This window comes from Bombus affinis, chromosome 4, assembly GCF_024516045.1.
Source record: "Bombus affinis isolate iyBomAffi1 chromosome 4, iyBomAffi1.2, whole genome shotgun sequence".
In the NCBI taxonomy this organism is placed as follows: Eukaryota; Metazoa; Arthropoda; class Insecta; order Hymenoptera; family Apidae; genus Bombus; species Bombus affinis.
The window spans coordinates 5,745,471-5,769,015 of NC_066347.1; the positions used below are offsets into that span (position 1 = coordinate 5,745,471).

Below are 23,545 nucleotides of genomic sequence, written 5' to 3' on the forward strand. Positions count from 1 at the left end.
GTTGGTTATCTAACATCGTATTACGTGTCTCACGCCTGTTTAGATATCCTAAATACTTCAAAATCTTTTGCAGTACTCTAATTGAATTGAGCTTGCACTGTTGGAATTTTTTAACTCGAAAGAATAGAAGTCAATTCTTTGGACTCTTAAACGCGAGCCTTGTGTTTTCTTTGAATTTGATTAGACATATACTTGCAAGTTATATTAGACTATTGCATAATAAATATAGGCGAAATTTTATTTCAGTCCGTTTGATAGTATAGAATATAGAACGTTCGATAATTGTTTTTCTTCGTACTCTTTTATCCAGAAAATTTCAGTTTGATCGTTCACTTCATTGATTTAATCATACCAGGGTAAACACAACATGCAGAAAATACGATTTTCGAACCACTTGTTTGTAAATATACACTTGATCAAACTCTGCTGCGCAACAGCAAAAACATCATAGAGAGAAAATCTATCGATTCGGGTGATTGTTAATTATACTGATTAAAAATCCTCATCTTGAAGCAATTTATATTTAACGACACAGTTTGTACTTTACCGCCATAATTATTATGCTACAAACTACGTATTAACTCCATCTACAGGATATACCACAAAAATTGTGCATTTTTATTTAAACCCAGAATAACCTAAACAACTTTCAGAAACATTTTCCTATTACCACAAGAATTACGTTAAAATCTTCCTTTTCCATCGAAGAAAACATCCCTAGAATTACCTCAAAATACACCAGATATATGTATAATATCGCTTGTACACAACAGTACTTTCTATAGAATTTATTCAACTTATCGCTCGAACTGCGAGATACAGTTCGTTTATGTAAACACAGGATCGTTTCCCCGAACACATCCAGCATATCCGCTATCTATGCTAACACACTAATCCTAACCGCACCTATTCGAAGAAAAAAGTAGGAAAAGGCTGTATGTAGGATTCTAACCTTTATGATGCCTGAGATGAGAGCGTCCGCAACAAGGTTGCTCGAAGTACGCGTGGCCGGGATGCGCACCGGCGGGCCTGTTTGCATGACTCGATCCCAGGAACAGTCCCAAGACAGCTGCGAGAACAGCTGCTCTGACCAGCAGCAACATGGCATCCGGTAATCTTCGTCGTTGCATCCTCGGGCACGATTCACGGAAAGGACACACGCAGACCCAGCTGGACACTTTGAAGCGCGAATTTCAAACGAAAAGCGTGCACAATTGACGCTAATCGACCAAAGGCATTACACTACAAAGCGTAACACGTGTATCGAGACCGATTGAAAATTTCTCGTGAATCGCAAGAGAGAACAGGAAAGGTCACTGTCAAGTGAAAATGCGTATTGTAGCGTTAAATTCGACCTGGCCTTGGTTAACAGCGCGCTACAATCTGTGTTCACGGCGTGGTTGTTGCCCTTTGCCGTTGGCAACGCGCTGACGGACGTTCACCGATGCCACAAGGCTCGTTTTCACTGTCCGTCTCACTCACCAACGATCGCGCCGTCTCTCTCTCACGCACGCCAGGTATATACGATCGACAAGGTAGAAACTCGACCGCGTGCTGTGCTTCCTTCTCTCCCTTCCACTTCGGCCGCTACGTTCGCCGCTTCTCGTCCACCAGCTTCACCAACTCTGCCCTCGAGGACAAAGGAATTCTTCCTGTGCCTCTCTTTCCTGCTTTAGGAACGACGCGCCAGTACCTCGTGTCCTTACAGTATTCTTAGTCGCAGGTAGAGGGCCTTGAGATAGGGTCGTTCGGCGAGCACCGGATACAGGTCTAACAATCGCTCAAGATTCTCCACTTTCTCTTTCTTATTTTTTCTCTTTTTTCTTCTTCTATGTTACGTGGCATACACGAACGTGATCGTACAGGCAAAGTTACGAAGTAAAGATCGCTAATAGGAACGGAATACCTCTGAATGGTTTCAAGGCTTGTATCTATGATAAACGGTTAAACATGCAACCTAACTCTTTTATCGACGTAAAGCTCTATGTCACTGACGTCCGTGATACACTTTCGTTCGCGCCATATTACGTCACTGTCGAAGTAATACACAGTCGCGTGCGACCGTTGAACCGACACACGAGAACGTATACGTATATATTCGTGCGTACGAAGAAACAACCGAGGAAATCGTTGGCAACTAAATATAAAGAGCGCGTCCCGCGACGTCACATCTGTTGCTCGGCCCACGATCGAGTCGCCGAATTTTACTTCACGAATGAGCCAGCCTTTCCTTAATCCCGTGACATCACGTTTGTCGAACGATTGTTCGTACAAGTGTCACAACATGGTTTTGTGTCTATCGGCGTGTCGAGATAGAACACGCGTCTTACGACGCTTTCTCACGATGAAACGAAGCGCTGTGAGCGGCACAGATTGTATAAACCTCCCTCTATGGAGGCCGCGGCACGACTGTACTGTCGTATGCGAGTTGCCGCGTTCACAGGCGGTCGGCCGCGCTCGGCAAACTTCGGCCACGGTCGGCAAGCGCTGCTCGTGCTCTGCGACTCTATGATCCACGCTAGTTTCTTTCCAATCCGAGTCGCTCGTCGTCTACCAGTTTGAACGAATGTCCGAAGAAGCATCACCCCCGATATTTCTCTTAACCCTCGCCCCGGGGACGCTTTTTATAGCTCGTATGAAAAATTTTCGACTACGTGGGGCCAATACGGACACACCAACGAAACGGCTGTTCGGAATTGAACTCTCTGGAGCGTTCTCTCTCTGCAACTCTCTCGTTGCAAAGGCTTGAATTATGAAGTGTCTCCGATTTATCGCGAAACCCTATTATCTACCCTCTATTGCAGATTTTTCTGTGTCTAATGTTTCGAGTCCTTGACACTCGTATCAACTCCTTCTTCTCTTTACGAGTAACTTGTACGATCGTTGAAAAGTGCATTCACTTAACCCTTAACATACGGTGTGTAAAGACAATTGCGATCTACATATCGATCATGTTTAATGGTATAAGATGACGCAAATGTTATAATAGGCGTATAGAGCTATTTTTATTTCGACAAAGTTCAACTACGTGGAACTTTTCCAATATTAATACAAACTGTCCGTACTATATAATGATGCTAAGTTTATACTCCAAATTAACCCCGTGAAACGTCCATATGCGATTTAAAAACACTCTATATTTATATAAGTAGAGATTTCGATTTACGTCTATCAATATGATCTAAATTTTTTAAAAATTATGGTTCGAAAAAGTTAATATTGTGTTTCAAAGTCGGTTCGAGGACGTAGTAGTCAGCACTCGAATTTAACGAAATCAATGTATCGAAACACGTCGTAACGTATTCCCCGGAGGGTCGAAGGCGAAATTCAAAGCCCCTCAAAAAGCGTGGTACGTCTTCAACGGCGTGATCATCGACGGTCCCGTATAGCCCGAAGGAGAGCACGAATGTTGCGCGCGCGTTCATCCGTCACGGAACACGAAGAGAGAAGCGGATTGTATGAATAAGTCGATATGCTAATGTAAAAACCCTCGAAGTTAGCTGAGCCAACGTTGAGCTGACGGGCAAAGAAAGTTGCAAGGCATATCCGGCCCGTTTCGCTACCTACAAAGTGTTCCCCGACCAAGCGCGAAAGAAGAAACAATTTTGTATCATCCAGCGGCTGCGGTGCCGCCATTACCACCATGCTTGACGCAGGCCACTCCCTTTGTTGTCGTCCCTGAAGAGGGAGAATGGAACCTAGCAAGACGTAAGGGAAGTCGTAAGAATTTTAGAACAAAGGAAGAGAGCCGAGTCCTTACAGAAGCCTGGCTTTTCTTAACTTTCTCTCTCTCTCTCTCTCTTCCACCTTTTGCCTTGTCTTCTAGTCTAGGAACTAGCCGGTTGCACCGCGACCAACAAATCTACCAACCGCTATCCCATTTCATTGAAATAGTTTAGAATTGCATGAGCCACCCCTACCCCTTTTCCTTTGTCGTTTCTTACCGGGCCAACGAATCCTCTCTCTTGCGTGGCTTCTAAGCGCGAACGTTCAACCTTTCCTCCGTTTCGAAAGAAAATCGTTGAAAGTATTGTCCGTAGAGATGTGACTTTTGCTGTGGTTAGTATCCGGAATATAAATTGTCAGGATACGACACATGCAGACACCAGAATCTCTATTCTTGCCAAAGAGCTCTGTCGAAGAAGCATTTGGACTAATTTACTTACCAAGTTGCAACGTTTAAACTATATTCCTATGGCAGTTTTAGTCTAAAGAAGAAGTCACAGAAGTTACTTGTTAGAACTATTGTTGAAGAAGAAAAGAAGTTTTTGATATTTCTACACTTACTTATAATGTATAATAAGGCAATAAATAAATTTATCTATACAAGAATACACGCTTATTGCAATTTGGTAACAACGACGAAAAGAAAATGGAAGGTAATTTATTTAGAACGCCAATGTTTTTACGATGAAGTATCAAAATATATATTTCTAAGTTATTTAGTTCCAAGATCTTTTTGCATATTATTATTTCCATGTATATATATATTCCACATATTAACGAAAAAATGCATTATTCAAAGCACTCAAAATTATTATACAATCTGGCAAGTGTGCAATTATTATTCCTGAATGCAACGTAATCGAAAATGGGTAAAGCAGCCGTTGAGTAGTCCAATGCAATGGTTCTCGCCTAAGAGCACGTATAATACACCCTTTCATGTTTAGATGAGTGACACATCCGAGAGAAACGACGTTTTAACTTTGAAACTTCTTACGAACGATTCGTCTTGAATAAGAAAGAAGGCATTATAATGTCGGCTGTTCCGCGGCATTCATTGCCGGACAGCATTTCGTGATGCGGTTGATGGGGGAGGCTCCGTGAATTTCCCGACGCCTGGTTAAATTTCAGCAAGTTCCCATGGAAGTTCTGACTTATGGAACGACGAAGGCCTGAATGGACCTCCGTGCAACGCAGAAACACGCGATTCGAGGGAAGGGGGATGTGATAAGTTTTAGCAAAGTTAAGTTGCCGTTTAATGTTTCGTGTTTGATTTATAGACGTGTGAAACCCAGTTTAATAGGATCTCGTCCTTATGACCAAGAAAGAATATATGTCTCTTTTCTTATGCTGTAGCAATATCTTATAAATTAAACAGTTCTTTGTATTACGAAGAACCGATATAATTTTATAAGTGATCGATTGAAGCAATAATGGTATCTCGATGTTGACTTGAAGATCATAAATACTGTTTTATTAGAAACGATTTCCGAAGTACATAGTATCAGTAACAAGAACCTCCGCTTGTGTTTGTGTTTCAATTCTATCCGAGAGAGAAGATAAAAATCGAGTTTCAGGAAGAACACGACTGAAAAGATAACCACGTATTCGTATACTTAATCGTGTTCGAATAAAACGATTTTGCCTCTGTTCGAATCCGTATTTTCAGTGGAAATATTTTTACGTTATTTCCATATTACCTCCTGTTCCCGTTTTACGATTCTTTGACAGCCGCGAAACCATAAAATCCGAGGGTATTAAACGATTCCTTGAACACCATGACGGCAGATCAATCAGAAGAAGGGACGATCGGTCGCGTATCCTATGGATGCTACATCGGACACAGTCGGATTCTTCGTTTAGTTCCGCTTCGACAAGAGCAAATGGTTGGTTTGTCGTAAAAAGAGCGGCCGCGCGATGAGAAGGCTTTCGCGAGATATTAAATATTCAAGAACGCCAAATCGAGTCCACATTATCCTCTTATTCCGCGAAGGTACTTCTGCGTCTTTGAAGCTGCTATGCTTCGTCGCTTCCGAAGAGCGAATCGACGGATCCCTCTTTAGTACGTACGATTCGAAAATATTTGTCACCCGCGAAGATCAACAAAATCTAGCGGGTAAAGAAATGGAGGAAGAGTTAAAATATAGAGAAAGAGAGGCAAGCAGAATTTTCTTTGCGTTTCGTCGCGCTCTGTCAGTGTAGAAATTTTTCGTCTTTTCCGCTTGTTTCAAAATGCATTTCCACGCTTTTCCCCCTAAATAGCAAAGCGTCCCCTCATGACACTCTAATTTTACCGTTTCTCACGTTTCCGTCCCTGGTGTAATATTTTTCAATGAAAATAAAAATGATTTACGCGGGTAACGAATCTCTTGGCCTAATTGAACAAACAGCGCGTTCATCAAACGAGAGAGAAGAAGCAGCGGCAGGGGAAGAGTGAAACGTCGACTTAAAAATTCAACAATTACGTCGACCCAATTTCCTCCTCTTTTAATCGTTGGACGTTGTTACGCGTCACAGGGATGAAATATTAACCGCGTTTTCGCGCCGCTCTTTCAACGGCTAAGAAACGCAATTCACGGAGATCATTAGATCGTCATTACGAACTCTAATTGCGACAAACTAACCGTCCCAATTGCTTCTCGACATCGATCCATGCCTCGTAAGGCAACGGTTCCCATCCAACTGGTGCACGCGAGCATGCGAGTGGCGAGATAATTGCGCCAGTCTCTTGCCTTTTATTATTCCGACTTATGATTTTTAGCCGAGGAGCACGCTCGATTCGCGTTTATCCTGGAAATAATCAAGACATGATACACTGCACGATACCACACCAAACGTAACTTCCCTTTTTCTTCTGCTATCGTCTACCCTTTTCTTTCTTCCGGCAGATGAAACATCGACGAGGCCTCAACCTACTAAATTATACCCAATATCCACGCAGCGTAACCCTCACTTATCTCCGCGGCGAAACACATGGTACGCGACAGCATCGAGATCTCATCATCTCGTTCACGAAGTTGAAGAACAGAATCCGACCGATTCCTCTCGCCACTGGCTCCGGATAATGTCTTACTTTGCCATACGAGTCTCGCGCCGGTGTTCTTTTATTCGACGAAATCCACTTAACCCCGTGTTTCCTTCCCGCGCCGACGCGGATCAAATTAGAACATCAAAGCGTAGGACGCAATTCCAAAAGGTACAGCGAAAGGATGATCTCATTTAATTTCCTCCCTCCGAACTTGAAATACAACGGCTGCAAACAGAATGATATTTCACCCTCGCGGAGCCGTACTTCTTTCTTGATCCTATCGAACCAAAGATTTACGAGGGATCGAAGGGAGAAAATGGGCGTTGTCTATGAATAACTTTGCGAAGATTTCGGCTACGTAAGTAGTACATAAGTATGTGATATATAACTTTGACTTGATTTTTAATTCTTGGTGTCTTCTTCGATAACATTGAATAATTTTGATACGATCTTATACGACCTATAAAACTTATAAAAGGTGAGTATGATACTTTTTCAATTAAATTCCATTTGCACCATTTTTCACATTTCATGGAGGGAAATGTTAGTAAAATCGAAGGATTTCCAGAGTAAGTGTTACTTTATATAAAAAAAAGACATTGTATCGTAAGGTCTTCCAGAATGATTCAGTAAAGACGGAGGTAAGAATTTGAAAAAGTGTTACGAGGCATTCATTCGATTCACGTCTCTCCGGAGTAAGATCGCGTGGCGCCCCACGGAGCTATTAAATTTAAATAAACGCAGAATTGGCTCCAGGCGGTGTTGCGCGTCACTGGAAGTAAAAAATCCATAACGATTGCCGGTATAATTGACTTCATCCGGGAGAGAAATACATTTCATCGCTGAATAATCGTCCTTTTCACCCCGCAATGAGTCTACGTATTAAAAAACCTGCGAATAATCAATCCAGATGACCGATCGATTCGCGCGGAGAAGAAAATTACTTTCCGATACAGAGGAACGCGGAGTTCGGGTCCTGCAACTGCTAAACGAATCACGATCAAAGGGAATCAGTCAATAGAGGCGCGCGAAATTGTGCCAAGGTTTCGTCGGCGAAACAACGAGTAGGTCGTCATTCAATAACGACAAAGGATCCGGTATCCTCCTAGGAGTGCTCTTGCTAGAATCGTATCGTATTGCGGCCTAATCTAGGGAACGACTTTGATAGTTAAGACATCTTCGCTTCGGTCGGTGCAGCCAGAGATTCGACGCGGAACCTTCGAGTACTAAGGTAGGTACGTGTACTATGAACGGGTCTGGATGGGCTACGAGAATGGCTCTCTGGTAGGTTGGAGTGGCCCGAAGACGGAGTAGGAAGGAGCAGGAAGACCGTCTACGGGGAAAGGGGATGAGAGTGGTCTGTGCGGGGTGTAATCATCAAAGTGACCCATACCCCTTTAAACGGCTCACACTTCGATCACAGACAAGCAGGCCCGAGTGGTAGCCGCCGAGTGATACCAAGGCTGCCGGCCTAGGGTGTCACGGTGGATTTAATTAATGCAATTTAGCATCCATCCATCATCTCTCGCGTTTTTGCGTTAACGAGGGCCGCCAGCTTCGCCGTTGTAGCTGTTGTGTTGCCGCTACTGGGCTGTACTAGGAGAACCACGGGGGCACTTTGATGACGAGCAAGTCTCTCGATTATATCGACACCTGGACCGCCCCAATGCCACCCTCTCTCTTCGTTCTCTGCCTCACCCAACCCTCTATATATCTCTCGACCTTCCTCTTGCCTAGCGAAACCGGGGCTTTACGGTCATCCGTCCGTATTAAACTCTCTCTCCGTCATGGAACGCGTACGTTAACCTAGTCCCTTCTAGCTTCATGCCTGTGTACAAGTGTGCGTATACGCGCACACTGTTAGCGTTTATACGGAGGCGACAGCTGCCGATACATCCTCCATATCGATGCGATAGACGTCCGGGGATAATAACAAAAATATTAGACGTCGGGAAAAAGACGTCTCGACGTGGAACACTTTCCCCGGGCGCATCCCTGCGAAAACTGCAAGGCGCGTCCGCGATCGTGGTCAGGGATAGTTGGCTCACAGGGAACGCAATGTAGAGCGAGTCTAAAAGAGATGGATCACACGCCAACCCTCGATAAAATGAACCTTGTAGAACGACGATGGGGTTTTTTTACGTTGCACCCCGCCCGGACCACGTTGTCGCCTTTCGGATAGTGGTTTCATAAAGCCGAGGGCAAGAGGCTCTCGCGAAAGTTTGCGCGGTGAATTTAACGTCCGGGCCGGTGTCTCGGGCGCGAAATCTGATTTATGAACGACTTTATTGGAAAATGTAATCGATGCTGGCGACGAGCTTACGTTTAACGCGCGCATGGATTTTTACAGTTTCGTAAGTGTAACGTATCGATTTCTTGAGACATTGATAGAAGTTCCCATGGTGTCTTGTAGAATTGTAAAAGGTGTAAAATACAGCTAGTATATTTTATTTATCAATAAATACTCCTGCATAATGTTGAATATAAAATTGCGATTGATCATGAAGGAACTGCTTTATTAATCTTAATAGATCGAGTTGTTTTTAGCACATATAATATTTCACATTATCCAACATTAAGTGATTATAGGAATCAACCGTACAATCTTTTACAAACTTTTGAAAGAATTAAAGAATTCTAATCATTCTCCTTAAATAGACAATATACTCCTTACTTTATAAATCCTCATCGTTCTAACATGACACGAACATTTGTGTGATACTTACACACTTATAAATCCTCTAAAATTCCATATCTTTACGTTCCTTCTTAAAAGAAAGAAAAGTTATCGCACATCAACTGTATCAATCTTACAAACATCTTGTTCGATCGTACGAAATAAGCGCGTTTACTTTCTCTTTCTCGATCGGAATGCCAGCGGGCAGCACGAAGCATCGCGATCGTTCAGCCGGATCGCGGTCGTTTTGTAACAACGTCAAGGAGGAATCCTGTACGGAGAAAAGATCGATCACGACGAAACTGGGGCGTGTAAAGCGCGGATGGAGTCGCGATTCAGTGGCTGTTTGTTCTTTACAGAATCGAAAGAGTGGAATGGAAGTCGGTATAGCGTAATCGCGAGAGGCGGAGCTCCCTCGTCGAGCAGAATCGTTCTCGATAAGGCGAACGAGAGGGAATCTTCTTCTTCTTCTTCCGACGTGGTCCCGGCAAACCTTCGAAATGACCGCGATCTCGAGTAACCACGCGCAATGAAAGAGGCAAGAAGAGAGGAGAGCTTTCAAGCTCGTGAACAGGATTACCGGACGAGCTGTGGTTACCGTGCTCCAAAATAACGTCGACGAGGGATAGGTATCCGCTAATGTCGTACGTTGCAACCACAGGAACGCGAACCTTTCCGCTGTTCGATTTTTCAGACGATAAAGACCGTGCTATTCCCTTGAAAGAGAGGTTCGATTGCTTCCATTGCGTACTTTTCCGCTCTGTGGCTAAGATCGATCCGCCAGTTAATGAAATTTGGATTTCTTTCGACCCGGTTGTTTCACCGCAGAGAACTTTCTTCCTGTAGCTGTAGTTTTGCCATGGTTTTACGCTTCGCGTCTCTGCGAGTGTTTCCACAATTAGGTGTCCCAACGTTCTCGTGTGTTTAATGTAGCGGATCGAGGAAAATAAAATTACTTTAAACATTGGAAATTGTTCAGTTAATGTTTTTGTCAGTGTTTAATTAATACTCGCCCTATAATATTTTGGTGCATTATCTCTACTTGTATCTCGAATTTTAGTTTCTATTTTTATTTGTCTCTCTATAGACGAATTAACGTTCTTCTTTTGATTCTTAATATTTAAAAGACACAAACGTGAATGTTGAATTACACCTGTCTGGTCTCGATGTTAGTTTAGATCTCGTCAATGATTTCTATGTCAATTTTAAATACTTTTAGATACTACTGTCTTGAAAATGTTCACAGCTGATGAAAGTAACAAATTCATTTCATTACGCAGACAAACGAATAATAGAAATTTGATCATTCATCCGTTCACTGACATTTTTGTTCGCATATGTGTATTATATTCAGAATTAAATTAAAAAGAAAACAACCTTAAATAAAACTAAACATGAAATTACATAAAAATGGTCACTTTGAGATTCACACAAGCACGTACACACACAATCCAAAAATTGGCATAGTCGCTCCACTTCCCTCGTGACTTTACCCCTATTTCATGTTACCACATTCCCCCAAAAATAACTAACACGGAATAAGTATCAGTATCGCGGAGATCGATAGTATTGCATTGACTGACAAGATAGTTGACAGTGCCGAACAAGAACAAGGAATGATCACAAAATTACTCTTTCTTCAACACAATACATAAATAATAATATATAAAATCTAATTATGCTTTTTATTGATATAAAAACGAGAAGACAACTAGACTTGTAGCGGACCATATCGGAGTCATCTCTGATACTGTTTCTTATTCTTTCATTTTTATTCCACGGGATAACGATCAGCATCGATCAGCAAAGCATCGATACACACGCGAGGTGAAACGATACCTTGTCATTTTTCATCAGCGGATCGATAATCGCGTCAACGACCGTGTTAAGCAACGTTTAGCGAACAGCGTATACATTTTTCACGGCAATATGCTTACGGCGGGGCTAACGATCGCGTCCAATGAATGCAGCTTAATTGGTGGGCGAGGCCTCGCTAATTATATAGCTGATTGTCGATGCGCCCATCGGCGGACTACCGCCATCTGCATTACCAGTGATTACAGTGATGTCCATTCGAAACGATCGAGCCGTTCCCCGTCGCGTATTTCTCTGCTCTCGATCGCCGAGCAATCCGGCCTGATTATACATTCCGTTTCAGGGGATTCGGCCAGTAGTGCATTTTTCACGAGCAGTTAACCGAAGTAATTAGTCACCAGGCCGGCAAGCAACCGGAATAAACGGCCTATCCTAAAAAGCGTTTTGCGCCGACGGGACGGATCGATGCGTGCCACCGAGATAACCGAGGTTTTCCCGACCCTCGAGACGTCAATTACGCCGGTTAAACGAGAAAACGAAAAATCCCATCCAGGTATAATGAAGATCGAAGAAAGGACTGCTTTTCTCTAAGCTCCATTTTTCATTTAAAGCACAAAAAGACTTGAGTGTTTAAAGATTAACGGAGGAAGGAAAGCGATCGTGGACGAGGTCGATGAAAGATAAAAATCGTCTAATCTTTGTGCAACGTTAATGTCTGATTAATGGTAATAGAATTTAGGAATTTATTGGAAGGATTGGAAACTGCGAAATGATTATAAAATTAAATACGGTTTTATAACCGAGGTGGGAATAAAATAGGTTACGTTATTTCGATGATGAGACAACCTAAGTATTTTTAAAATAGAGAAAAATCGAATAATATTATAGATAGATATCCAATAGGAAACTTGATATTTCGTTTAATCTTATTACGTTTCCGACTGATATTGAATAAAACAAAGCGAAATAGCCGATTATATAATAACTAATTAATTTTTTTACGCGTCGATAACCAGCGTATGAATAAAAAATGAATTTTCAATACAATAAAATTGTTATTGAAATCCTGGGAGTTTGGCGGGGGATCCGTTTGTTCTAATGCAGGAACATTAATTCCCAGTCGCACTGTCGCGGTTGCGCGCGCGCGCACACACACACACGCTCGTAACAATTGCTTTTAATTGCATCGACCGTCCGGTTAATTGTCTAGACAACGGAGCTTGATTGAAGGCGCTACGGTAACACGAACAGAGACGGTAATGATTCTCAAACTTTCCTTCGCTCTCCACGTCCACCGTAATATTGTTAAGGACATCGATATTGAATAATTTATAACGAAATATGCATGAAAAAAAAGCTTTTCTTCGTTTCAATTAATGCTTCATCCAGGTGGTTCTTTCTCGTAATTTTATCGAGTATACATTTATCACAAAAAAAAGAAGGATAAGAGAAAGAGAGGAAAGAACGGAGAAGTCGTTTCGAACAAATATTCAGAGAGAAAAAATCACACAATTCAAAAATACTCTATAGATAAGTTTCACGAAAGTAGTTATCTTTTTTTTTCAAATAATTCGAAACAGTATTTTCTCGAAAGTTTCGTACGTTTTCACGTTTCACTGAAATCGATTTAGTTGAAGATATTCGATATAAAATGGTTGCTCCCCTCGAATCCGGAACAATAACTCGACATTATACAAATCAAACGGTGATATTCATGAACCGAAAGTCAGAGGGTGGAGATATAATTGCATTAGTCGTACATCCCGAACTACATCAAGCCCGCTTCCCACGAAACCCTTCGTCGTTTCGATTCCTGCCGGATAATCAGTCGCGTTTTACGCGTTTCCACCCCGGTGGCTGACGAAATTGCGTTATCTCGCGCGTCTACGGTGAAAATTCCGCGTAAGATGCGAAGCGCTCCGATGTAAAACAAAAATACTGGCAGAAAGTGCTGTAAACTTCAATTTAAGTAAGCTGCCTGCCCGCGTGACAAATTGAATTTCGACGGTAAAAGAGAGCTTGAGTGACAGCAAAATCGATAAGTGGAAATGGAACGTGTTCCTGAAAAGCGTATGGCAGGAAATATATATATACAAAGAAATATCATAGGCGTAATTCTTTCTTCTTTTTTTACCTTCTCGATTTCTATAAACGGTCACAAATCGAGCGATACTTCTACTCGGTCGAAGTTTGCCAACGAAACTTTATATCATCGCCATCGGGGAACCTGTAAAAAGTAACTTAAACGGAGCCTAACGCGAGAGGCTTCTAACAGAGTCGAAGCAATCCATAGCTAGTTCCATCGAATCAACTGGCCATTACTCCCCCCCAGACGATCGTTTCGCAGGCTTCTATAACCCGAATTGCCTCTAAGCACGAACCGATAAACAGGACAGAAAGCTGAAAGTTGCTGGAAATTCCTGGAAAACCGTCGACACCGGGCAAACAATCGTACTGCGCAACGATCAAATTCCATCGACCTATCCAAACGTGCGTCAACAACGTAGGCTACTATTATAAACTGTAAACGATATATCCATGACAGACGGAGACAGATGTCGCGTGGACTATCTGGAACGGTTGAAAACGAGCGACGATCGCGCGAACAGAAGATAGAAAGGCGTGTACGAAGGACGAAAAGTAGAAGCGTAGCGAGAGGACACGGCGGATGATGGGCACGCCTTTCAGTTTTGTGAGGCGAGGGGAAATTGAAACAGCTAACCGCGTTGGTGTCGACGAGGGTGGTAACAAGAGAAAAGGCAAGAGAGATGAGAGATGGGTAGAGTCGAAATGAGAGAAGAACTTGGGGAAAGGATCAGAGAACAGAGAACGAAGAGAACGAAGGGAGAAAGAAATACAGAGACAGGGACAGGGTGGAAATCTGCGTGGTGGAAGCGAGATGAAAGGGAGGAACGAGAAGGAGGAAAGAAACGATGCAGAGAGGGAGTCAGGGCTACGCGGGAGAGATTCAATCAAACGAACGCATATAAATGAGTCGTTTCAGGGTAAAACTGAATTATACGTCGGCGCTGGTATGTCCGTGCACACAGTTTGCGAACATGTACGTATACAAACGAACATAGTGGAAGGATCGCAGTTGCAAGCACAGCTCCATCGAGGCGGTTGTATATACAACGAATATCCGGACCGAACGTTCCCCTGGTGGACCCTTGCGTCGAAAGATTCGTTTGGATAGCGTGTGACTATTGAATGGCGCGACGAAAAAGCCCTAAGACGACCAGACGCGATTCTATAAAGTGGCAAAGAGATTCTTATCCGCGCAGTCGCGAAGAAGCTGTTCCGTATTGAAGCCGATACGCGTTCCTTCGAAACTCCCTCTCGACCGGATACGTTTTTTCGCAGTATCGCCGTTTGCATGATAACGAGCATTCAAAAGAACCGTCGGGGAAAGGGACAGTTCCGAGAAATCGTTGCCGGGGACTTCGTCGCGTGCGAGACCGCGTAATCGTGAGAAGCTGTGCGTGACGACGCGTTATTTTTCCATCGGGTATCCGTCTCTGCGATGTTGCTGTCTCTTCGATATCGACGCGTGCTTTATCAAACGCTATCTCGCGTTCCGTTCTCGGTGAAATATTTCTGAGCCGGCGAAATTTCGCTTGTGGCGTTACTTTCGTTCGAAGAAACGATATCATGACAGCTTCGTTAAAAATACCAAAGTTACGAAACTTACGATAGATAATTTGTAAATTTGTTTTGTAATCGTTGCTAGTCCTATTATAATTTTACTAAATTCGACTTAGTAAAATAATAATAATTCTATGGAATGTAGAAGTTTTAATGCGAGGTCACGTTTCCCTTAAACTGATCAATCTAAACGTAATTTGTTCACAGGGAGTTCACGAAGCTCGACGATCATTTGCAGCACGCGATAAGAGGGTTGACAAGGAAAAAATGTTCATCTGGGGACACACGAGATGGACGTTCTTTTAACGCGGATAGAGAAAAGGAGCAGACACGGCGCTCCTCTGGCAGACCGCGGCTAGGAAATTAAATAACCAAACTTTTCGAGAAAGATTGCCGGGGTTACTCTGGAAGGTAACGGCGGAGAGTAGGTGGACGACGGTGGCGGTGAAGTGACTGGAAAGAATCAAAAGAACAAACGGTAGCAACGGGGGTGAGCGACGCTAAGCCCCGCAAGAACTCCAAGACAAACGTGACTCTGTCCGCCATTTTCTGCCCTCTGTATACGACGTCGGACTTGGCCTCGCTTCAACGAATTTTCGAACTTTCCACCGCCGTCTTTCTATTCAACGCTCGCTATTCTTCTCCATCTTGGCGGTCTCCGTCGTGAGTAGTTCGCAAGAATTTTTTTCCCCTCTGCCACCCCATTCCACTTACGGCTCGATTCTCTGTCGGCCAAGTTTCCTTCTCGTTATGCCAATGGCCGGGTATCGCCGTGCATGGGAAATTTAAAAGTTGCTTGGCTGACCTGCTAACGCGGTCAGTCGGTACATGGAGGAGCAACGATAAGACGATGCGAAAATTCGATCAAACTACTTGATAGTCCGATGAAATATGAATCTGATAAAAGCGAAGGAGTTTCGAACCTTTCTGATTGCATTGCATAGTTAAATATTCCAAGATCATCAAAAATTCTGTGAAAAATCGAATATATTTTACGAAACAGATTTTTCAAAGTTTGAAATTGACGATTCATACTACTCATTCTTTATACTATCGACAATTTGTTCTGAATCACGTATGTTCGATGTGAAGAAGATTTATAACAAAAATACCTAAACTTTGTTAAATATTGTTTACCATGAACAATGAGAATATTCGATCAGAGTATTTTCTCGTATGAGATTAATACAATATATTATATTGATAATAAATACAATAAACACCACAGGGAAAGAACATAATATGCAATCTTAAAATTCATTTAATCAATTTTATGTAACCAGAACTGTACTTTTATTTGATCGTGAGATTCCAAAACTGTCAATTCTAGCAACGTTAAGTATATCGTAATATTAATCGTTTCACTTTTGAAACTACCAAATGACATAAAAGTAAAAAAGTAAGCAAGTAAAATCTTTTAAATGAACTATTATGGTTTTGTACTCATATACCAACCAAATAAATGGGATAAAAGGACTAACAAATTGGAATTCATCGAAGGTTTGCCTATTTTCCTATTGCCTATCTGGTTATAACAGAGGATTACGTAGTGCTCGGGAGCAAGTGCATCAATTTTGCTAAAACTGATATGCCGGCAAGTTAAACGGAATCCCAGTTTGGTATTGATGCAAGCGGAGAACGACGTTTCTCAATAGAGGGTCGACTGAAAATTCGGGTGTTTGGATATTGAGTGCTTCCGCATAAGCGAAGCTACCTTCGGGAGCGTCGTCAGCAATCAGTAAACACAATAAAGGAGCGACTGCTTTGAGCCCTGTAGACGCTGATAATTGGACGAGGCTTTCGCAATACAGGCTTTAACCGATCCCTTCTCGTTCGTTCTCGTGTTGGCGTTGTCCGAGGTGTCCAGAATAGCTCGAGGTAACGAGGCAATCTAGAAATGCGATTTGGCTTAACGACAAAAGCGATTTCCAATCACCAGGAACAACAGGAACCGGCAACTTGCATAAACTCGCACCTGGCAACGATTTCCACGAATTCAGAGGAAAAAAATACCCGACAACTTCTAATCCGCCGATTGAAACGCGAGAACAAATTGATTTCCTTTTTCCCACTTTGATGGAACACCGTTAGGTTTAGGATCGTTTGATCTCGGTTGACGACGAACGAACACGAACATTTCCATATTAATTGTGATAAAATTTGTGCAATAGTTTCATAGAAATTTAAAAAGATTATCCTTCTATCTGTTCACAGCATCATTCTTCGTTCATCACCAATCATTCATTAATCAAGAATATCTATAGCCACGAAGTTAGAAGCTGATATCTTCTATTTTTGAAAATATAAATACAAGATTATTTTTGCTTAAGTATTCCTACTTCAGAGATGAATAGGAAAGCTAGCGATATTCGTGAATAAATTTTGCAAGTATTTAACGTAAAACTTTCGTCGATAGGAAATACAGATGGAAACATATTTTATTTATTATTGATTATTATTAATATTGGTTTATTGATAATATATCTCAGTATATATGAAAGATATATATTGAAATTTTCGAATATAATCATTTCCTTTCCGATCTGATGAAAATATTGCGAAAAATAGTACGCAATTTGCTAATATCAGCACTGCAGTCGTACTGAAAGATATTAAATTTCTTAATGGACCCATTTACTTGCAGGAATATAGTAGGGGAATTCCTTTGGCGCGGAATGTTTCCCGGCGATGTATCGCAAAGTGCGTTATTGCGATAATTCGAGAGTCGCCTTTCGTTACGTACTATTATCAAGAGCGAATGCACTTTACGACTGCGAGATAAGAAGCGAAAGACAGTGTTGGCAAGAGGATGCCTAGCTTGTTGGCTCGGTTCGCGGACGCTGGCAAAAACGACTACGAGAACATGCACCTTGCATTTGCGCATACAATCTGCAGTTGGTTTTATGGCGTGCTGTGTTCCGTCAAATTTATGCGAACCTCCATGTCTTCTTCTCGAAATTGCCTTTCCTCTATCCGTTAACGATAACTGCATTCTCCTGATTTCGCTCCAAATATTTACTTCTCGGTCAACGATACCTTTTTCTACCTATACATATAACCAGAAAATTAATAACATTTTTCACGCGAGAAGCAAAGATTTATTCGCACCATAATTCAGAATGAGGATGAAAGATAACATTGAAACCTAGTTCCAACGGTACTTTTCTTTTCGTAGTTCCGCTTAAAGCTTGTCATTAAAATTATCTCCCATCTGGTAGATCGTTCACCACTGTCTCACAGCCATTGCCAACACAGTCGCCAGGATCGTTGAGAACGGTGGCAGAGGAGAGGATAGCAAGTGCTGAGATTCGGTTTCCTCGGATGATGGATGTCGACGTTTCCGCGCAGAGTGGGGACGCACCATCTTCTGATACAACGCCGAGGACGAATTCAAAAAAGTCGGATGCAAAGACTAAGAGGAGAACGTGGCCCGTCAAGGATACCGGAAACCGGGATCATGTGTTCATCGGATACGAAAACAAAAGGACGAAAGGTTGCTCCTGAGCGAGAGGGGAAATGGAACCATGAGCCGGTAAGAGAAGAGATTTCATCGTGGCTTGCGTCATCAGTCGGCGTAACGCTTCACCGATCAGGCAATAGCGGACGAAACGCAATTTTTCACGGATGCCGTCGAGCCGGAAGTCTAACGGAAACCGGAAGCGGGATCGGCGAACGCGTGGAACACGTTCCGAGAAGAAATAAAATTGCGACCAGATGCGTGTCTAGCTTCGATAAAAAAAACCAGCAACGTTATCGGAATCGCGATAGAAAGAGATTAAGCTTGTTTGATGCATCACTGTTATCTTGTTACTCCACATAATTGTTGTCATTTTTCATTTATAATGCAGCTAATATCTATGTATATCTCCTCTGTATGTTTCTGACATTACACGATAGAGGGACGATAGTTCGTAGAATCTTTGACACGAACGTTGCGGATTTATCAGTGATTAAAAATCAGCGTTAAACTTGACAGTGACGCCATGTGATACACCGATTATTATTATGGATAACCAATTATATCAGGATTAATTGAAATGTTTCGATTTTCGTAAACTTTATAATGCTGTTAATACTATAATAATAATTTGAAATGTGAAATGCGCTATAGGACATTTATCTATAAAATCTATTTCTAAAAAAAATCTATAAAATTCTAGGAATTCTTATTTTGTATTGTTAATCATTATATAATACAACCAACATATAATTTCATGACTACCATAGTATGTATAACATATAGTATAACCTACCGAAAATTACTAAACATTTCTGTCTGATAAGATGTTATATCGGAGTATAACAATTTATTGTACTGAAAGAAACGACACTATCAACGCTATGTGCAATACACAGATATAAAATTCGTTCAGCACCCAATCTGTTGACAGGACCACCGTGACCGCATATCAACGTTGTTAACCGTGAAATCGAGCGTGTTTAATTTTAATCTTTTAAACAACAATTCAAGCGACCATTGGTTTCGTTTGATGTCGCGTTGTCTAAGTTCGAGCAAAAGGAATAATCCGTTTTAGGTTTTACATCACGGAAAACTGGCCATGAGTTCACAACGGATATCGAAAACAAAAGATGGATTCAATTTTTAGTCGTGGAAAGATTTAATAACGCAACGACACAGGACTTCCGTCGGATACTTTGTCTTTGATGGAGTAGAAAATAGGAACGTCGCATTTGTATTCTACGAGAAACGTAACCGAGGTTTCTTCCCGACACGTGAAACCCTAGTTTTCGAACCACGGATTAAAAACGCGTTGGTATTTTGTGTGGAATTGAATAAACCTTCCGGCGGTAGAAAATTAACGTTCAGCGATGTACAAATTTTGATGATTCTAATATGCCTCTTCTGACGGTAAATAGACGGAACGAGATTTTAACAGGTACTCTGTCTTTATTTGCCGTTTATAATTCAATTCAGGGAACCATTAGCATCTCATCTCGTACAAATTTATCTCACTATAGAGCAATACAAAAAAGGTATTCGAGTAGAGGGAAATATTACTGGAAGCAACGCATCTTGTCTAACGCTCAATAGTTTTTGTTACGTTAAAACGAAGCATATCATCCGTAATGCATTCTACGTTAATGACAAAATTACATCGAAGGATTCAACTACATCTAAACGTTCTTTTTATTCCTTTTTTTTGTACTGTAAAAAATTTCGAAACCAATGTATTTCCATTAACAAAGAAAAAGTAGATTTCTCTTTGAACATCTCAAACAAATTGACTCTCTTACGTGCTTCAAGAGTAAATACAATAACACAAGCCCGGCAATAGTCAGTCGTTAATTTCGCAGTTAAGATTCCGCGTAAAGAAACTGAAGTACCGAAACGCAAAAGATAGATCGCTGAAAACGATAAATATTAAAAAAACTCGAGAAACTTTCATATCAAAACGACCAGCAAAGTACTTCTAACAATCGACAAAGCGTTAAGTGACCCGTTTTGCGCGATCGCGTAAAAAGCAATGTCAAAGGGAGGTCGCTTAAAAGAAACAACGTGGCTGAAAAGTTCGATGAGTGGTATTAAAATAAGAAGCCGAGAACACGGACGAAGATGCGGCAATAATGGTAACACCGCAAAGAATAGTTCGTGGATCCATAAAGAAATAAAGAAAGGGGAGAGGGAAGGCCGGAAGAGAAAGGGAAGTATCAAAGAGGAAGTAGATACGCAGACTGGTAACTGAGAAAGAGAACGAGAGGTCGACGAAATAGGATAGGCAATGGGACACTGAAAACGGCGCACGTATTACGTCAAAGGCTACATCGTCGGAAACGGAAGTGAGGTGATGCTTATTCAGTCGGAAGTTGCAACGGAGCTTGCTGGCTTTCACAGAAAGGAGAGAGAAGGGGGAGACGTACTCGGGCAGAGAAGAGGAGCAAAGAGACAGGAAGGAAAAGAGAGATGGGAATAGTGGAGGACCTATCGGCCGGAAGACGTAGATACTTTATCTACCGTGGTCGCGATAGATAATTCTCTGGAAAACTCGATAAAACCGTTTCGCTTGTCGCGTCCATTGGTCGAACAACGAAAACCCGCATTCCTATCCCACAATCCATTTCCTCGAATGTTTCTAATTACGTTCGGTACACCCGATACATTTATCCTTTCCGCTCCTAACCGCTATCAGAAATTACTTTGCTCTGGTTTCCTTGGATCCTAGTCGTGGAAATATGTATCTTCAGCTATAGGTACGTTCGTACAATCAGGTGAACGTATGTACATGGGCGGTTCTTGGTTTGTGAGTTTAGTACGGGTTAAGTTGAGAATCGGAGATAGTTGGGAGGGATTTTTCGATTCGGTTGGGTAAGGTTAGTTAGAATGAAATTATCGGTGTCGGAGGGAGATAAGATAATTAGAGAAGCAGAATGTTTCTAGTAATGCTCTAGCGTTTTAATAGGTTACAGCCTAATCTTATATGAGTCTCCGTCATAAATGTATTGGTTCAATTAAGATTAGACGACATAGCAAATTAGCTTCGATCCTTTTTACCGTTATTAGTGAAAATATTTCAATGATCGTAACATATATTATTGATTCTAACATCAGGAATGTCACATCTTCCACAAATACCCTTTCGTTCATATTAGGCAAATCTTTCACTTACTGTTAATATCCCAATATATTTTACTTAACAGTGACCCATTCTAACCTAATTTCTACGATATACATATGTATCTATGTACGTATATGGTTAAAAGAGGGAAACGTATAATATTCCATCCCGATAGTTCTGATTATTTAACGAAACGTTAAAACGCAAATCCACTTTGCTACGCTTCCACTATAAATACCATTAACAAAATTCTCTGCTTCCGTGAAAACGAATAACATGTAGCGTCGTTAATTATAAACGATCGGTTCAGTCGGCGTATAACACTTACGCATTTGAACGTGACGAACAGGCGAGCAGAGACTGAAATTTTCGATAGCGATGGTACGAGGCGAGCAGACGGCGCGAAAGAGACGCGTCGGCCTCTGACAGAAGCGCGTTTCACGTGAAACGCGAGAGCGGAGAAGGAAAACAGAGGCGGGTGATGAAAGGGAGGGCAGACCTCTAAACTCGTTGTTCCGGATGGCGTGGCGAGGCATGATTAATATCGAAATACGAATGACTTTATTCATGAGGGGTCGCCTTGTTATGCAGATCGAATTTATGGTTAAATCATATGGTGCTCTCCGCACGCGCTGTCCTGCGATCGTTAACGCTTTCCCGTGTCTCGTTGACGGCGCGGTACGAAATCAGGATAACCAGATCGTAGCCTAAAGGAACGAAAGCGGTCGAAAGATATCGGTGGTCATACCGCGGTTTAAAGTAGTCTCAGCGTCGTTTCTTTTACGATTATCTCTGCTCGTTTTGCGAGCTGTAAATACATTTTCGACGTTTTTCTTATCCTTTGAAGACCGTTTAAACGTTTCTTTGCATAGTGTGGATATTCACGTTTTGAATATAGCGCAGCGAAGATGTTTAAGAATCTTCGTGAGTGCGTTTGGAAGGAATTTGAGGAATGTTGGCAACGCTGTTGGGTCGTGAAGCGATGCTATCGATAAAGACCGATTTCCTGCTATTGTAGACGTAATAAATCTCACGGGGTGTTCAATACATTAAACAGAAATTTATCATCGTCACTCGAACGCTGTCGGTGACGCCGTGCAAAGGTACGCGTCAGGGACAGGAATGATAATGACTTTTCGGTCTATATTTTTCACTTTCACAGACAAGGCTGGGATAATGGCTTGCGCCTATTGTGCGACACGATCCCGTATAATTATTAACTTCGATAATATCAGCTATTTTGGAGAAATCGATCAGTTACGTGGAACAGATTGAAAATATTTATTCAATAAGCGTCTGTTTATATAGCAAGAAGAATTTGGCTGACATAATGCTACCAACTCACCTTCGTGTAGTTTCTCTAGAGTTCCAGCCGAAACTCCGACAAATAGGAAGACAAGCCAGAGCAGACTAGCCATTCTTCTCAGCCACGTTCGATTCCTTGACGTATCCATCGCGCTAACACTCAAACACTGCAACAGAATTGGATTTTTCTATGTACAAGATGAAGTCTGATCCTTGAAACACATTTGTAAATAGTACATAGACATATCTATATAAAAAAGTCTTAAAATATTTCTAAATTTTAGTTCAATCTAAAATTTGAATAATAGTATCAATCACTATTTGTATAAAATTATTCAGAGATTTTCGACTATGTGTGTGATGACGGAAGCGATCAAGTTCAATAATCAACAATATTCAAACATCGGTCTTAGCATTGGACGATTGATGTTATGGCAACACCCATAATATTTGCTACAAACAAAAGCTTCCCGTTAATCTCTATTTACACAAGTTCCCGTACAACTATCGATTTCTACATCCAAACCCGTCGTGCTCTACTACTAAACGTTACCACCTGTCAAAGGTAAAGCTTTGTTACGTAACCTCACTAATCGGTTCGCCGTATTATTTTCTCATTTCTGTCCAAACCTAATTTCCTATTGCTTCGTAAGGAATGAAAAAATCGTTGTCGTTAAGCGAAATTGCACGATGTTTCTCTGTTTTAACTCTGTGTAATTACTTATCGGTAATAATTAACAGCAAACATTCAAGGCATTCGTTCGATGACCATACTAT

At 41.7% G+C, this 23,545-nt stretch overlaps 1 protein-coding gene across 4 annotated transcripts in view; it reads right to left on the reverse strand.

Moving 5' to 3' along the window:
• The window catches only part of LOC126915887 (semaphorin-2A), a 558,427-nt gene that overhangs the window by 259,701 nt on the left and 275,181 nt on the right, over positions 1-23,545 (reverse strand). For 2 of the 4 annotated variants that reach the window (XM_050721018.1, XM_050721019.1), the window contains exon 3: positions 22,809-22,935. In XM_050721018.1, coding sequence (XP_050576975.1) covers positions 22,809-22,917 — 109 coding nt within the window. In that variant the 5' untranslated portion in view covers positions 22,918-22,935. Of the gene's footprint in view, positions 1-952; positions 2,432-17,825; positions 17,935-22,808; positions 22,936-23,545 lie in introns of those variants that run through there. The other 2 variants (XM_050721020.1, XM_050721017.1) reach the window with 2 other exon arrangements.